Raw genomic sequence first — 14,170 nt, 5'->3', positions numbered from 1 at the left:
TTACGTAAGTCTTGGCCTACAGGCTCTGCGTCTGAAGCACTGCTGCTCTATGATGTATGCAAAGCAGGAAGGAGGAACTAAAACAGCTTTTCCCAAGCTTGTGCCTGGCAAATGACGCTGGACTTCAACTCCCATCTGACTCAGCCAGATTGGCCAGTGGTCAGGGAAGATGGGAGTAGGAGTTCAACAACAGCTGGAGGCCATCAGGCTGGAGTGAAGGCTTAACTAAAAGTTTTTAGGAGTTGGGGGGCATGTGATGCACAGCAACCTTGCTGAAGGCAAGCACACCTGGGTCTGCTCTGTGAGATGGTTGAGAAGTCACCTGCAAAATCTTGCAGCTGTACCATCCTACATAGAACTACTCAATGGGACTTAGTTCTGGGTACAGATGAATAAAATATGCCTGGTGAGTTTCATAGAAGAAAGGCTTTTTTTTTTTAATGGCCCAGTGCCCATGGAGAGGAGCTGGGTCAAACTATTCTCATCTGTCATGACCCTCCAAAAATAATAATAATGGTACTAACAATACACAAGTGAAACTGACCTGCTGGTTTTGAACAAATGAAGGTCAACTTCAGAAGACAAAAGGCCTGCCTTTATTTGTTTAATAGATCGGTATCCAGCTTTTTTTAAGGGACGTGGGTGGCGCTGTGGTCTAAACCACAGAGCCTAAGGCTTGCCGATCAGAAGGTTGGCGGTTTGAATCCCCGCAATGAGGGGTGAGCTCCCGTTCCCCGGTCCCTGCTCCTGCCAACCTAGCAGTTCGAAAGCACATCAAAGTGCAAGTAGATAAATACGTACCGCTTCGGCAGGAAGGTAAACTGTGTTTCCGTGTGCTGCTCTGATTTGCCAGAAGCGGTTTAGTCATGCTGGCCACATGACCCAGAAGCTGTACGCAGGCTCCCTAGGCCAGTAAGTGAGATGAGTGCCACAACCCCAGAGTCATCTGTGACTGGACTTAATGGTCAGGGGTCCCTTTACCTTTTTATCCAGCTTTTTGACTAGAGTTCTCAAAGGGGACTGGCAACATACATTTCACTGCTCCATTTAGAATAATATTATTACGTCTGAGTACAGTACAGTATTGTTAATTTCAACATTAACTTTTCCAACGCTACAATATCCCATTCCTTTCTGTACCAGTAATTCTGTACCTCAATCTTTCTGTTGGGAAAGATTCAGGGCACAAGAAGATGGGGACAACAGAGGATGAGATGGTTGGACAGTGTTCTCGAAGCTACAAACATGAGTCTGACCAAACTGCGGGAGGCAATGGAAGACAGGAGTGCCTGGCGTGCTCTGGTCCATGGGGTCACAAAGAGTCGGACACGACTAAACGACTAAACAACAATTCTGTACCATATCCCTCCAAAACCTTGCAATCATGAGTCATGAAACAGCCAATAGTGTTCAACCAGCTCCCTACTATAAACTATAGAATATCACCTTCCATAAGAAGATTAAGGAGTGCTGGTTGTGATAAGGGTAAAATACAGCTTTATGATAGATCAGATTTCTCAAAAGACTGTATCCCAGAAGGCTTTGGCTTTGGCTTTGGGACATTCCCACCATAGATGAAAATATGTTCCTTACCCATTCTGTATTGAGGCTCTCGGGTCTTTGCTGCTCCTCACGCAGATCATTATCAAGGCAAACAGGAAGAAGAAGGCAGCTGTGGCAAAGCACATGCGGTATACCGATTTGTGACCCAGGAAGGACTTGCAGGCGACTTTACCGTGGACACCGAAAACTGTATTGCCTTCATCACAGAACCCAGGAATCTGGTAAAAGGTACACATAAATAATAGGTTTAATCTTGGTACATGCCTACCAGAACTGCTGCCTTGCAGCAGGAGTGCCTGTTTGCCTCCACTTATGCTCTGCTTGCATATTTGGAAATAAAATTATTTTTTCCAAAACACTCTACATTTCCAGAACACCCTTTCATCAGAAGGAAACTAAACCACTCAATGTCAGTCTTGGAACAGTACTTCTAAATTAGGCACAGAGAACCTGTGGCCCTCTAGAAGTTGCCAGACTACAATTCCCATCATGCCAACCATTTTTTGAACTGGTGCCAAGGCTGGCCCTACTACTACTAGGCAGAGTGAGAGCAGCAGATGCTTGGGAGTGAGGCAGCAGTCCCCCCCCCCAATTCCCTCTGCACCCCCTAAGCTACCCTGCTGTCTCCCATTGCCAGCTCAGTTTGATTCCATGTCCTTGGCCTCAGGCAACAAAAAATGTCTAGAGCCCTGGCTGAGTCTGATGTGCTGTTGTTGTTGTTGTTGCTGCTGCTGCTGCTGTGTATTTTGTGTTCTCATTCTATATTTTGTTGTTGTAAACTGTCCTGTGGCCTTTGGATGAAGAGCAGTATACTAATAATAATAATAATAAATAATAATAATAATAATAATAATAATAATAATAATAATAATAATAATAGCTTCTTATAAAAGAATGAGTGCAAAGATCCTGGCCTTAACAGACCATCTTGGCTGTGAGTCCTGTAATACCTGCTCCCTGCTTTGCTGGACTTTTCCCACAGGCCTGGGAAGACAGGACCCTGACTTACTCCAGCTACCAAAGCCTTGAGGGTGGGTATAACTGTGGAAAGGCAGCATACAAATAAAATTTTGTATGATGAGAGATGTAATTAGGAACATCCGGAGGGGCTGCAAGTTAGCCACCCCATTGAAACATGGTTGCTTACCTTGTAGAGTTCTGCTTCTACTTCGGGGATGATCATGATAATAGACACCAACGTTCCCAGGAACAGGAAGAAGGTGAAGCTCAGGCGTGTGATGGTGGAGTTCTTTGTTGAGGGGCAACAGCCGCACAAGAGACAAGGAGCAGAACCACAAAGACATGACACCTGGCAGTGAAAGAACAGCAATGAATATCCGCAACAGGGCAAAGATTTATTGTTTATTATTACATTTATACTCCACTTTTTCCTCCAAGAAGCTCAAGGTGGCATACATGGTTCTCTTCCGCCCCATTTTTATCCTCACAACAACCCTGTGAGGTAGGTTGGGCTTGAGAGACTGTGACTGCCCCAAGGTAACCCAGCAAATTTCATGGCTGAGTTGAGACTTCCCCACACTGATTCTTTCTTTCTTTCTTTCTTTCTTTCTTTCTTTCTTTCTTTCTCTCTCTCTCTCTCTCTCTCTCTCTCTCTCTCTCACACACACACACACACACACACACATGAACAAACTGGAGGGTGCCAGAAACATTGAGACAGGAGGCACATAGACCATGGCTGTTGTTGGGAAAGAGGTTATATTTAGTGAGTAACTTCAGATTACTGGTCAGTCAGCCTCAGCTTTCAGAGCAAGATTGTATCTCAGGATACAATGGAAACATTTGTGACTTGAGAGGGAAAGCAGGTCACTTTTTAGCTTTCCTTTCTTTGTCCTTTTACTCCTTTGGGACGTTTATTGTGTGCCTGTAACTGTTCCTAGACCAAAATGTTCTCTTTTTTTCCCCCTTTATGCACTACATTTTTTTCCCCTTTTAAGTCAACTTTTAATGTTGTTTCATTAAAAACTTTATGGTCTCCCTTAGTCCACGTCAAAAACGCCAAGTCCTACGCTATCTTTGAGCCGTTCTAGAGGTGACACAAAGGGAGTTTTAGGCCAATAGGTGGAAGGTGGCCTTGTAGAAAAATAAAATCACCTGACGGTGATCTAAAGAGAAGAGTGGGTGAACAGAAGGGAACATCCGGTACAGCCAGGAACTCCTTTCCCCACATGGCACAGAACCCAGGGAATCTGGGGTGCCATAACAACCACAGTGAGGGGAAAACAAGATGGCAGATCATTGGTTCCTCTTCCAAAACCCCACCCTGATAGTTAGTAGCATTTGCAGCCTCTGACACAGAACAGGAGAGTATCAGGTTGGCCACCCCTGATGTAGAGATTGTTAAGACTGTTGAGACTACAATCTGCCCACTCATTCTTTTATGAGAAGCTGTATTCATAGATTTCCTAATAGTGCTCTTACATTCATGGTGTTTGGAGTTAGTTAGTTACTTAGTTTTACAGAGTGTGGAAATAAGTACAGTGGTACCTTGGGTTAAGTACTTAATTCGTTCCGGAGGTTCGTACTTAACCTGAAACTGTTCTTAACCTGAAGCACCACTTTAGCTAATGGGGCCTCCTGCTGCCACCGCACGGTTTCTGTTCTCATCCTGAAGCAAAGTTCTTAATCTGAAGAACTATTTCTGAGTTAGCGGAGTCTGTAACCTGAAGCATATGTAACCTCAAGCGTATGTAACCCGAGGTACCACTGTAACGGCTTATGACATCGGGTAATATATTTTCCTGAATGAATCTCAGCTCGTTATCTAGGACATTCTGTACAGAAGCTTTCACCCACCTGGTGCCCTCCAGATGTTTTAAACTACAACTCCCATCAGCCCCAACCAGCACTGTTGATTGATGGGCACTGGCAAAATCAGGTGTCAACTCCAGGGATGCTGTAGGCATGTATTTTTACATCTGGATGCTGTACACATGTGTGTGATTTTTACAACCTTTGGGGTTTTCTGATTGTGTGTCTTCCCCCTTCTCCAACAAGGCTGCACAAGCATCAAATATGGTGTATTAAGGAGAATATGGCATAGCAGTGCCAGATTCCCCCGTCTGGCTTATATGCCACTATGATTGCTCCATAAATATACCAAGTTAAATAGTAACTTCCGAAAGATAAGCCATGCAAAACTCCAGTAGTTTTCCACACTGAGTGATCAAGACAGCTAAATTTCCTTCTAAACATGAAAGCAGTGCTCGGAAAAGGAGCCCTTTCCTATTATTTCTGGAAAACCTGACCACTTAAATGTGCATACACTATACACCATTCACTGCCAACACCACCAGACAATGCATCTTCCAATTTTACAAAATGTATTTTCCAATATTAAGATTAAAACGTAAACTACAAAATCAGTTACTCTGATTTATTAGCACTCGTTTATTAGCAAACCATAATCTGATCCCAATTTGGGGGATTTTTCTTCTGGAAACATTCAGAACCAATCAAATGGTTTCTAATGGTTCTTTGTGTGTCCCCCTTCTTCTGTATGGGTGTCTTTTGACCAGAGCTTTCCAAACTATGTGTCGCGACATGTTAGTATATCAGCTGCAGTGTGTAGGTGTGTCGCACCAACATTCCCTGCGCTCCTCCCAGGGCTGCAAAGGGGTTAGTTTAACCTCTAGCTTACAAGCAAAACTGAATTTATTAGCAAACCAAAACTGAATTACTGTGTCGCAAAATGATGTATGCCTAAAAAGTGTGTCAACGATATGAAAAGTTTGGAAACCCCTGCTTTTGACTGTGCTATTGCCATTATCAAAACTGCTCTGAATATTGTGGAGTTATTGCTTAACGCAGGGGTCAGCAAACTTTTTCAGCAGAGGGCCGGTCCACTGTCCCTCAGACCTGGGCCAGACTATATTTTGGGGGGGGGGGGGAATATGAACGAATTCCTATGCCCCACAAATAACCCAGAGATGCATTTTAAATAAAAGGACACATTCTACTCATGTAAATTGAGCTGATTCCTGGACCGTCTGTGGCTGGATTGAGAAGGCGATTGGGCCGGATCCGGCCCCCAGGCCTTAGTTTGCCTACCCATGGCTTAAAGCCCAATGTTGTTAGCCACCTGGGCCACACTGCAGAAAAGTGGGGGTATCAATGCTTTTTAATAAAGAAATATTAGAACTTAATAATAATGAGGATTTGGAGTTCACAATGTTGTCATAGGTGGAAGGCAAAGCAGTTGTTGCAAAACATTGTCCCGGTTCTATTAACTATTACCCAACCCCAAATGACACATCACAATCCAACATCATAAAAGTTAGACCATTTGTCAGAGTCTGTCCACCCACCTTTTCCTGGGTCAGGTGCTTCCTCAAACACACACACTATTTTCTATTTTCTCTCAAAAACAGCTGGTGTGTTCTTGCAAATGGATATTTAATAGTGCAGAAATATAGGGGGCCTATGGGGAAAATATACAAGGGACACACCCTCCTTTGTTCAGAAGTTTCAGTGTCTCAGCGCAGTTGCTCATTACTGAAACTTCACAGGTTGATCCACATTTTCAAGCTATTCTGTCATGCATTCCATGATGCTGTGTAGATGCACAATTACTAAAGAGAAAGCCCCACAGCACCCAGAGGCCCTTCTGAGTAGGCACACGCAGGTAAGGCTTCGCAGCTGTCCTCAAATATAATACTGTCACAAAAGTGCGGCGCCTGCCTCTCTCTCTGCCAAGCAGTGGCAAGAGTGCATGGGGTCACAGGCACACACACAGGGTCTGTGTCTGTTTGGAGAATGGAAGACCGCCTCTCCTGGTATGCCCCACAGAGGACCTTAAGGTCCATGAATAATCATAGTTTAGAGGTCCCAGGCCCTAAGGAAGTCAGATTATCCTCCACCAGGGCCAGGGACTTCTCAGTGATGGCTCTGACCTGGTGGAATGCTCTGTCCCATGATTTAACTTCCTTCTGTAGGGCCTGTAAGACAGAGCTATTCCACCTGGCTTTCAATTTGAACTTAGCCTGATCTTTTATTCCCCTTCCTTCCTTCCTTCCCTCCCCCTCCCCTTTTAAAGAAGATTACCCGCTCTGGGATCCCGTAGCTAATTCTCCCCTGGTCTCCTCGCTGGCTCAAATAGGAGTAATTTAGCCAGCTAGCCCTGGTGATCATCTAATGTTTATTGAATGGATTTTCCCCCTAAACTGATTTTTGAATTCAGAATTTATTGTTATTTATGTTTTATACTGTATTTTATGCTGATTTTTGTTGCATCAATTAAGTGTTTTAAATTTGTTGTTAGCCACCCTGAGCCCAGTTTTCTGAACCGGGAAGGGCGGGGTGTAAATAAAAATTTATTATGATGAAAAGGCTCTGGGTTCAGTTCCAAGCATCTCCAGGGCTGAGTAGGGAGGGACCCCTGTTCTAGACCCCTGAAGAACTGCAACCCATCAGGCTACACCAGCTGTCCCCAACCTGGTGCCCTCCAAATGCTGTTGGACTCCAATGCCGATCAGCCCCAGGTAGGATGCTCAGCACTCAGGGATGATGAGAGCTGGAGTTCAACATCATCTGGAGAGCAAGATGCTGGGCGACCTAATCAAGCTGGATGGAATGATGGCCTGGCTTGCTATAAGGCAGTTTCTGCTACTCCTACAAGTAAAGATTCAAATAGGCCTTCTCCTGAGTAGCTATAGAATGCAGCCTCAAACATTTTACTTAGAAGTTGCTGCATTCACACAGATAAGCTGAACTGGCCAAATATCAGATTGATAGGAAGGCCCTATGGGTAGGGGACGGGACGATGACAATTACTTACACACTACATTTCATTTGGTTCAATATTTTGGCCTATTTAAACTGACCATTTTTTTACAAGTTTCCTCTGGTTTTATCTGTTTGCTTGTTTCCAATTTGGCTGCTGAATAACACTGGTTCATTGCTATTCTTCTGCATAAACTGGTCCTATTTAAAATTAAAAAAAATTCCTTCCAGTAGCACCTTAAAGACCAACTAAGTTAGTTCTTGGTATGAGCTTTCGTGTGCATGCACACTTCTTCAGATACACTGAAACAGAAGTTGCCAGACCCTTCTATATAGTGAGAAGGTGGGGAGGGGTATTACTCAGAAGGGTGGTGGGAATGGGAGATTGGCAGGTAGCTGAGATGAGCCTGTTGACGACTCTTAACGACTGTAATAGGTCTTACAGGAAAAGGCAAGGGGTGAGAAGAAGTGTGCATGCACACGAAAGCTCATACCAAGAACTAACTTAGTTGGTCTTTAAGGTGCTACTGGAAGGAATTTTTTTTATTTTAACTATGGCAGACCAACACGGCTACCTATCTGTAACTGGTCCTATTTAAGTTTTTCACCCAATCAATCAATTCCCTTAGCTGAATTATCAGCCAAGATTAATTCTGTACAAGGAGAGGACAATCATTCAGAAGCAAGGAGCACACTTTGTTTACAGACGAGGCATGTGTATGTCCTAGTGGGCATCAAGAAACACTGCTGCCCAAAATTGTTGGCAGAAAACTTTTTAACCCTGTTCTGAAGATCTGCTGGTTGGGGAGCTGTTAGATCCATTGTTTAGCTGTTTTTTTTAAAAGATTGTAACATGGCAAAAGTTTGCAAACTAATCAGACGAAACTTTTTTTCTTCATGTTGGAACTATGACTATATATTACTGCAGTGTGGGAGAATCTGAGGGGTTTCTTCAAACTTGCGACGAAGGGGAAATGAAGAACAGCTGCTGCCTGTGTTAGGTTCTGAGGGGGTTTAATCTTTCCCAGAAAGCCTGTTGATTTTGATTTCAGACAATGAGGGGGCAAAAGCACAGGGAGGTGAACCGAAGTGGCAGTGAAGGCGATACAAGGTGGAAGAAAGTGAGCCGACCAAAGGGGAATGTGAGAGGGAGGCAGAAAGGCAACACTGACAGGTGAAAGAAAGCAGGTGAGAAGAAAGAAAGGGTAGAAATGTTTGAGACGGTAAGGAGAAGGTGGGAAAAGGCATGAGAAGAGAGAAAGAGGCAACATAGCTGGTGGCAGAAAGGATTGTGGGAAAAGGTAAGAAAGTGGAAGCAGGTAAAGGACTGACAGGGTGTAAAGAGGGAAGGTGAAAGGTGAGAGAAGTAAAAACAAAGGCAAGACAGGTGATGGAGGACAAAAAGCAAAAGAAGGTAGGAGAAAAAAGGCAGTTGCTGGTGACACAGAAAGAATAGAGGCTGTGAAAGTTGTGGAAAGGGATAGATGAGGCAGTCCAAGTTGTTTTGCAGGCAAAACTCCCCACCACCCCAGAGCAGATCTGGGGGCTGCCCCCATGCAGTCATGCCCACACTGCTACCAGCCCCACCCCTGAGGCTACACCCTCTCCTGTGGCTGCAGCTATGCTGCTACCCTGGCGTAACGGTGAGGGCGCAGTGGTGAGGACAAGGGTGCTGTGGCAGCAGCAGAAGTGGCATGGGCAAAGCTGCCACAGGGCTAGCAGCAGCACCATGGTAGGGGCAGGATGGGTGTTGGACCTGCCTCCCAAGGCAAATGGCTACGCCTTGCAACATAAAGGCTTCTTTGCTAACACAAGCACCCGTGGTGATGTTGACTTCCCCTCTTCCTCAACAGCAACCACAAGCCTCGTTGGAGAGAAGCAGCAAAAAACCCACCGAGAATCAAAAGAGGACGCAGCTACTAAAAGGGCTCAAAAGTCTGACCAACAATACAGGAAACATTGGTACACTTGTATTGAAGGAGGCGGAATAGTATGCCAGCATGTGATATGTGGTGAAATGCCATCATGTAGTAAATCAAAAGTGAAGATGTGGAAGTGGGCTACAAGTTCCTGGTTGGGAGTTTGAGGTGGGTCTTAGGTCTAGACTAGCTTAGGTCTAGACTGGTGTGCACCAACTGGCAATAGATCTCCAGGATTTCCGACAAGTTTTTTTTTCTGCCAGAACCATAGCTGTCAACTTACATTTGAAAATAAGGGATCAGCAGCCAAAATAAGGGATTTTGTGACCTCAGGTATGTTCAACTTCTGAGCCCCTCCAAGCCAAAGGCAGGAAGCCCAGCCAGCAGCCGAACGAAGCCTCATGTGGTGGTTCCCACAGCGCAGCAACCCGGCAAAGAGGATGCAGCAAGGAAAACCACCGTCACCTCTCTGCTGGGAAGCGCTGAGCAAAGGTGAGTCCCCAGGCAATGCGGCCGATTTGATTGGCACAAGGCATGCAAGCTCCACCCCCTGGTCGTTCTTAGACTCCTTATTGGGTGAGCAACGCAGCCAAGCAACACAGTTGGAGCCTTCCTCCTCTCTGGCCGAGGCAGGGAGGTAGGGAGAGGAGCTACTTCCTTTGAAACCCGGGAAATTTAAGGGACATCATCAATAAGGGACAGCAGCGGGACACGGTGCTGGGATAAGGGACTTTCCTGCCAAATAAGGGACGGTTGACAGCTATGGCCAGAACCAGCTGCAGATGCTGGGGATTGAACCTGGGACCTTCTGCATGCAAAGCATATGCTCTACCACTAAGCTACTATTGCCCTTCCGCACTTGCAGCATCCTTAATCTATATCCAGCCCACCACATCTTGTTTTTCATTACCGTTCCTTGCTTTGGGAATACTTTTTATCAAAAGGATGCTTGGAAATCCCTCCCCCCCAAAAAAGAGAAAATAAAAATTTCGGGTACCACTAAAGAAATGGATTTTCTACATTTTTTATTTTAGATTGTGGGTAAATTTAAGCATGCAACAAACTTGGTTGGCTTCAAAGGAAATTTTCTGTGGCCACCAGGCTGATCTTCCTCAACATGTAATCAGCATCAATCACAAGCTTGTTTCTGAAGCTACAAAAGTTGCTCTTTGTTAATGAAAAATTAAATGATAATAGCAGCAGCAGTAGCCATTCTGTACATGGGGCCTAACAGAGTGGCATGGGCAACATAGAAAGATCTCCACTCCCTAAGAACTTACAACCTAGGACACATAAACCAGCCTCTACTGCATGCATACATACATGCACCTAAAGAACTACAAAAATGCAATAGGTTTCACACTGCAATTACTGTCACTATCAATAAAATCTGATCCATGTAGTTCCAAGGACCACCAGTAGTTGATGAGCTTCATTCAGGTGGTCCATGTCAAGTGTATGGATTTGTGGCAACATCCATCACACAATCCATCGTATAAATTTTGGATTGTATTTTTATTGCTGCTTTCATTTCTTGTATTGCACTTCATTGTATTACAATTCAGACTGTAATACACAACACATAAGAAATAAAAGCAACAATAAATATCCATTTTTTTAAAAAAAAAATATCATACAACATTTAACACAGTGAATTAAGTGGTCTGCCAAGACCCTCAGCAATTTCCAAGTGGGCTATGGAGAAGAAAGACTGAGAACTACCTGTTCTGATTTTAACAAGATCAGATTCCTGGCAATAGTAAAAATTCTTCAATTTGGGAAGAACGTCAACTTTTTTTGAGTGACCTGTGAGTTAAATGCTTCTCAAATACTGATGCTAAAAGCACAATCCTGTATATGTCTACTCAAAAGTAGGTACACTGAATTCAATTGGCCTAACTCCACATAAGTAGGGAGGCGTTGTTCTTGGTTGTTACTATGTTATGTATTTTTGTGTTTTTATATTGTAAACCACCCTTGATCCTCAGATGAAGAGCGGTACAGAATTTTAATTAATAATAATAATAATGTATAGAAATGCAGCCCAAATATGCAAACACACACAAGAAACCCTATCTAATTGCTATATTATGAATTATTGCTTCCTCCCAGCAACACCCCCGGTTTTACCTTCCTGGGTGTGGGCAGGTCACAACAAAACAGCAACATTGCAGGCAGGTGCACACAAACTGCATGACCAGAGATCAATTATTACATAAATGTTGTTCCTGGAGGAAGAAGCTATCCAGCCTTGGAGAGTGCAAGATGCAAAACCTTTCACATGCACCAATCTTTCAGACTTACATTTAAACCCCTAACTGCAACAAGGGAGCAAAAAGATGTTTCATTATCATCCATGTCATTTTTCTCCTCCTCTCTTTAGAGTGCAGGTGGGGGACCTACAGCCTTCCAGATGTTGGCGGACTCCATCTGCCATCAGCCCAAGGCAGGGGAAGGGCTACATCTCTAGAGCAAAGAAGCTGCCCTGCTTACAGAATGTCCCAGGTTCAATTTCCCCAGCATCTCCTAGCAGACCTTGGAACATCCCTCTGCCTGAAACCCTGGACAGTCTCTGCCCGTCAGTGTAGCCAATACCAAGCTAGATGGTTTGACTAGGTGTAAGGTGCTTGCTATGTCCCAATGGCCAAGGATAATGGGAGTTCTAGTCCAGAAAGCACACGGAGGGACAGCTTTCAATGGACCTGATGCAGAAAGATCCCGAAATGGTTTAAGGTGGATCTCGGCTCTTAAAGCTTGAAGACTTTAATTCAAAATCCACACCACTCATATGGATAAAGGAAACATTATTTGTTTGTTTGGTTGTATGCTTGTTTACTTGCATGTATGTCTGTTTTCTCAAATGTATTTATTTTAAATTATTTTTTTTAAAAAAAAGGAAACAAACAACTTCCTTTGCATCTGATCGCATGTTCTCTTTCTGCACATTTATTTTACAGCATTGACAACATGCCACCGCATAACATAATGCAGCTTGCACGAAATAATTCTAAGAACAAATTTATACACACAATAACACAGAGAACCATAACGTTAAAAGCAACTTAAATGTCTGTCTTTTTTAAAAAAGCAAACACAATAATAAGAAAGACAGGAAACTGGTGGTATGGACTACTATTTGCAGTAGTCAAGCCACAACTTGTGTGTGGTTCTTCAGCTATCAGGTGAAGAACATAAGAAGACTGTTGGATCCTGCCAGTGACCCATCAAGTCCAGCATCCTGTTCTCAACCAGATGCCTATGGGAAACCTCCATTCAGGATTTGAGAACAAAACCACTCTCCCCTCCTGTGGTTTTAGTATTCAGAAGTATTACTGCCTTCAACTGTGAAGGCAGAGCATAGACATTGTGGCTAGTAGCCATCAGTAATAGCCTTCTCCACAAATTTGTCCAGTCCTCTTTGAATGCCATCTAGGTTGGTAGCCATTGCTGCCTTCGGGGTCTCTGGAAGAAATTAAACTTTGGGCCGCAATCCTAACCCCCATTTACCTGGCGGTAAGCCCCACTGAATTCAACAGGACTTCTGTCCAAGGAAACATGCTTAGGAGTGGCTGTGATCCTCTCACTGCTTGCTCTTGAGCAAGCCCCATTGAATTCTACAGAGTTTACTCCCAGCCAGAGATGTTTATTTCTGATGCCTGCTAAAACCATGATAGTTTAGACCAGCTTGTGCAGATGCTTAGAAAGTTGAGGCAATTTTAATCTCTTTTAGCATTTTAACTTTTGTGGGCTTTTAAGTGCAACTGTACATTTTCCCTCGATTCCCTTGTTTTACTTGTTCGTAAACCGCTTTGAGGGTTTTCTTTTCTTTCTTTTCCCAACCAAGCGGTGCACAAATTTTATGAAATAAACGACCAGGATTGCATTGCTTGAGTATGACCAGGATTTCAAAAGACCTGCCGGTCCTTTGAGCAAACGCTTTCCAAGAGGAAGTAAAGACAGGAGCGTGATCGTCCGTCTGTAACGGCAGAGTTTATGATTCTCATAAGAATAATAAATAGAATGACAAGAAATATCTACTATCAAATCTACAATTTGGGGAGTGGGGACGGAAGGGGCAGGCAATGCGTAAAAGGGAGAGCGATTCTTTTTTTAAAAGGCGAACAAAGAAAGACTTGCCCAGTTGAGACGCTGAACAAAATGGGACTTGTGTCTCCGAAGAAAAGCAGAGCTGGGCTGTCAACCCCCAATCCGGCTGCGACTCAGCCCTTATTCCACTAAAAGCAGCCATCGAAGCAGAAATAAGAGAAGAAGGCACGCCTGACCCAACCCAAGAGCTCCGAGAACGATTAGTTCCGCCACCCCACCCCTCTAAGAATTTTCTTCTTCTTCTTATAAATCTATATATTTAAAGAAGTTGCAAAAGGCACTCACGCAGCTCAGCAAAGAGCAGACCCCGAGGCACGCTCCCATGACGCCACTGGCCCCCGAAACGCAACTCCGTCGGGCTCAGATCCCGACAAAGTTGCCTCCTCGGCTCGACCTCCCAGCACTACCTGCCGAAGCCGCTCGGGGTTCCTCGGCACGGTCCGGCTCTCGCCCACCTCTTCGGCTCTTTCCGCCCACGCTCGGGAACGCCCGGCCGTAGCCGCGCCCCCTCCCTCCCTCCCTCCCTCCCTCTTGAGTCGGCGGGGCGGGGCTTGGCAGTCGCTGCCGAGCGCACCTGGGACTCGCCAGACGCCGGGCGGCAGGAGGAGCCTCGCGGTGGCGGCAGGTGCGTCGAAGCGCCGGGGCGGACCGGGAAGAGGCTGCCGGCCTTTGGAGCAGCAGCGCTGTGCTGCGTCGCGCACGGGGTGATTCCTCACAATGCTCGGAATAGGGATCTGCCCAGCCCTGCAGGAGCAGCTGGCCCCACTCAGCTGGGGTGGTGACATCATTGCTGTCGCCTTGGGGTCGAGGTGGCTGGATCCGTATGACGTCATCTTGCA

The 14,170-nt window shown here is 45.0% G+C and overlaps 1 protein-coding gene across 1 annotated transcript in view; it reads right to left on the bottom strand.

The window, feature by feature from the left end:
* The window catches only part of SERINC2 (serine incorporator 2), a 32,334-nt gene extending 18,547 nt beyond the window's left edge, over positions 1-13,787 (bottom strand). The window contains exons 1-3 of the mRNA XM_083512201.1: positions 13,617-13,787; positions 2,711-2,872; positions 1,594-1,781 (exon numbers count right to left, since the gene is read on the bottom strand). Of these exons, the coding sequence (XP_083368327.1) occupies positions 1,594-1,781; positions 2,711-2,872; positions 13,617-13,655 (389 nt within the window). The 5' untranslated portion in view covers positions 13,656-13,787. The remainder of the gene's footprint in view (positions 1-1,593; positions 1,782-2,710; positions 2,873-13,616) is intronic.
* Between the last annotated feature and the right edge of the window lie 383 nt (positions 13,788-14,170).

This window comes from Podarcis liolepis (genome assembly GCF_965112155.1).
Source record: "Podarcis liolepis genome assembly, chromosome: 7".
NCBI classification, from domain to species: Eukaryota; Metazoa; Chordata; class Lepidosauria; order Squamata; family Lacertidae; genus Podarcis; species Podarcis liolepis.
This window is presented reverse-complemented; position numbering and strand designations above follow the sequence as displayed.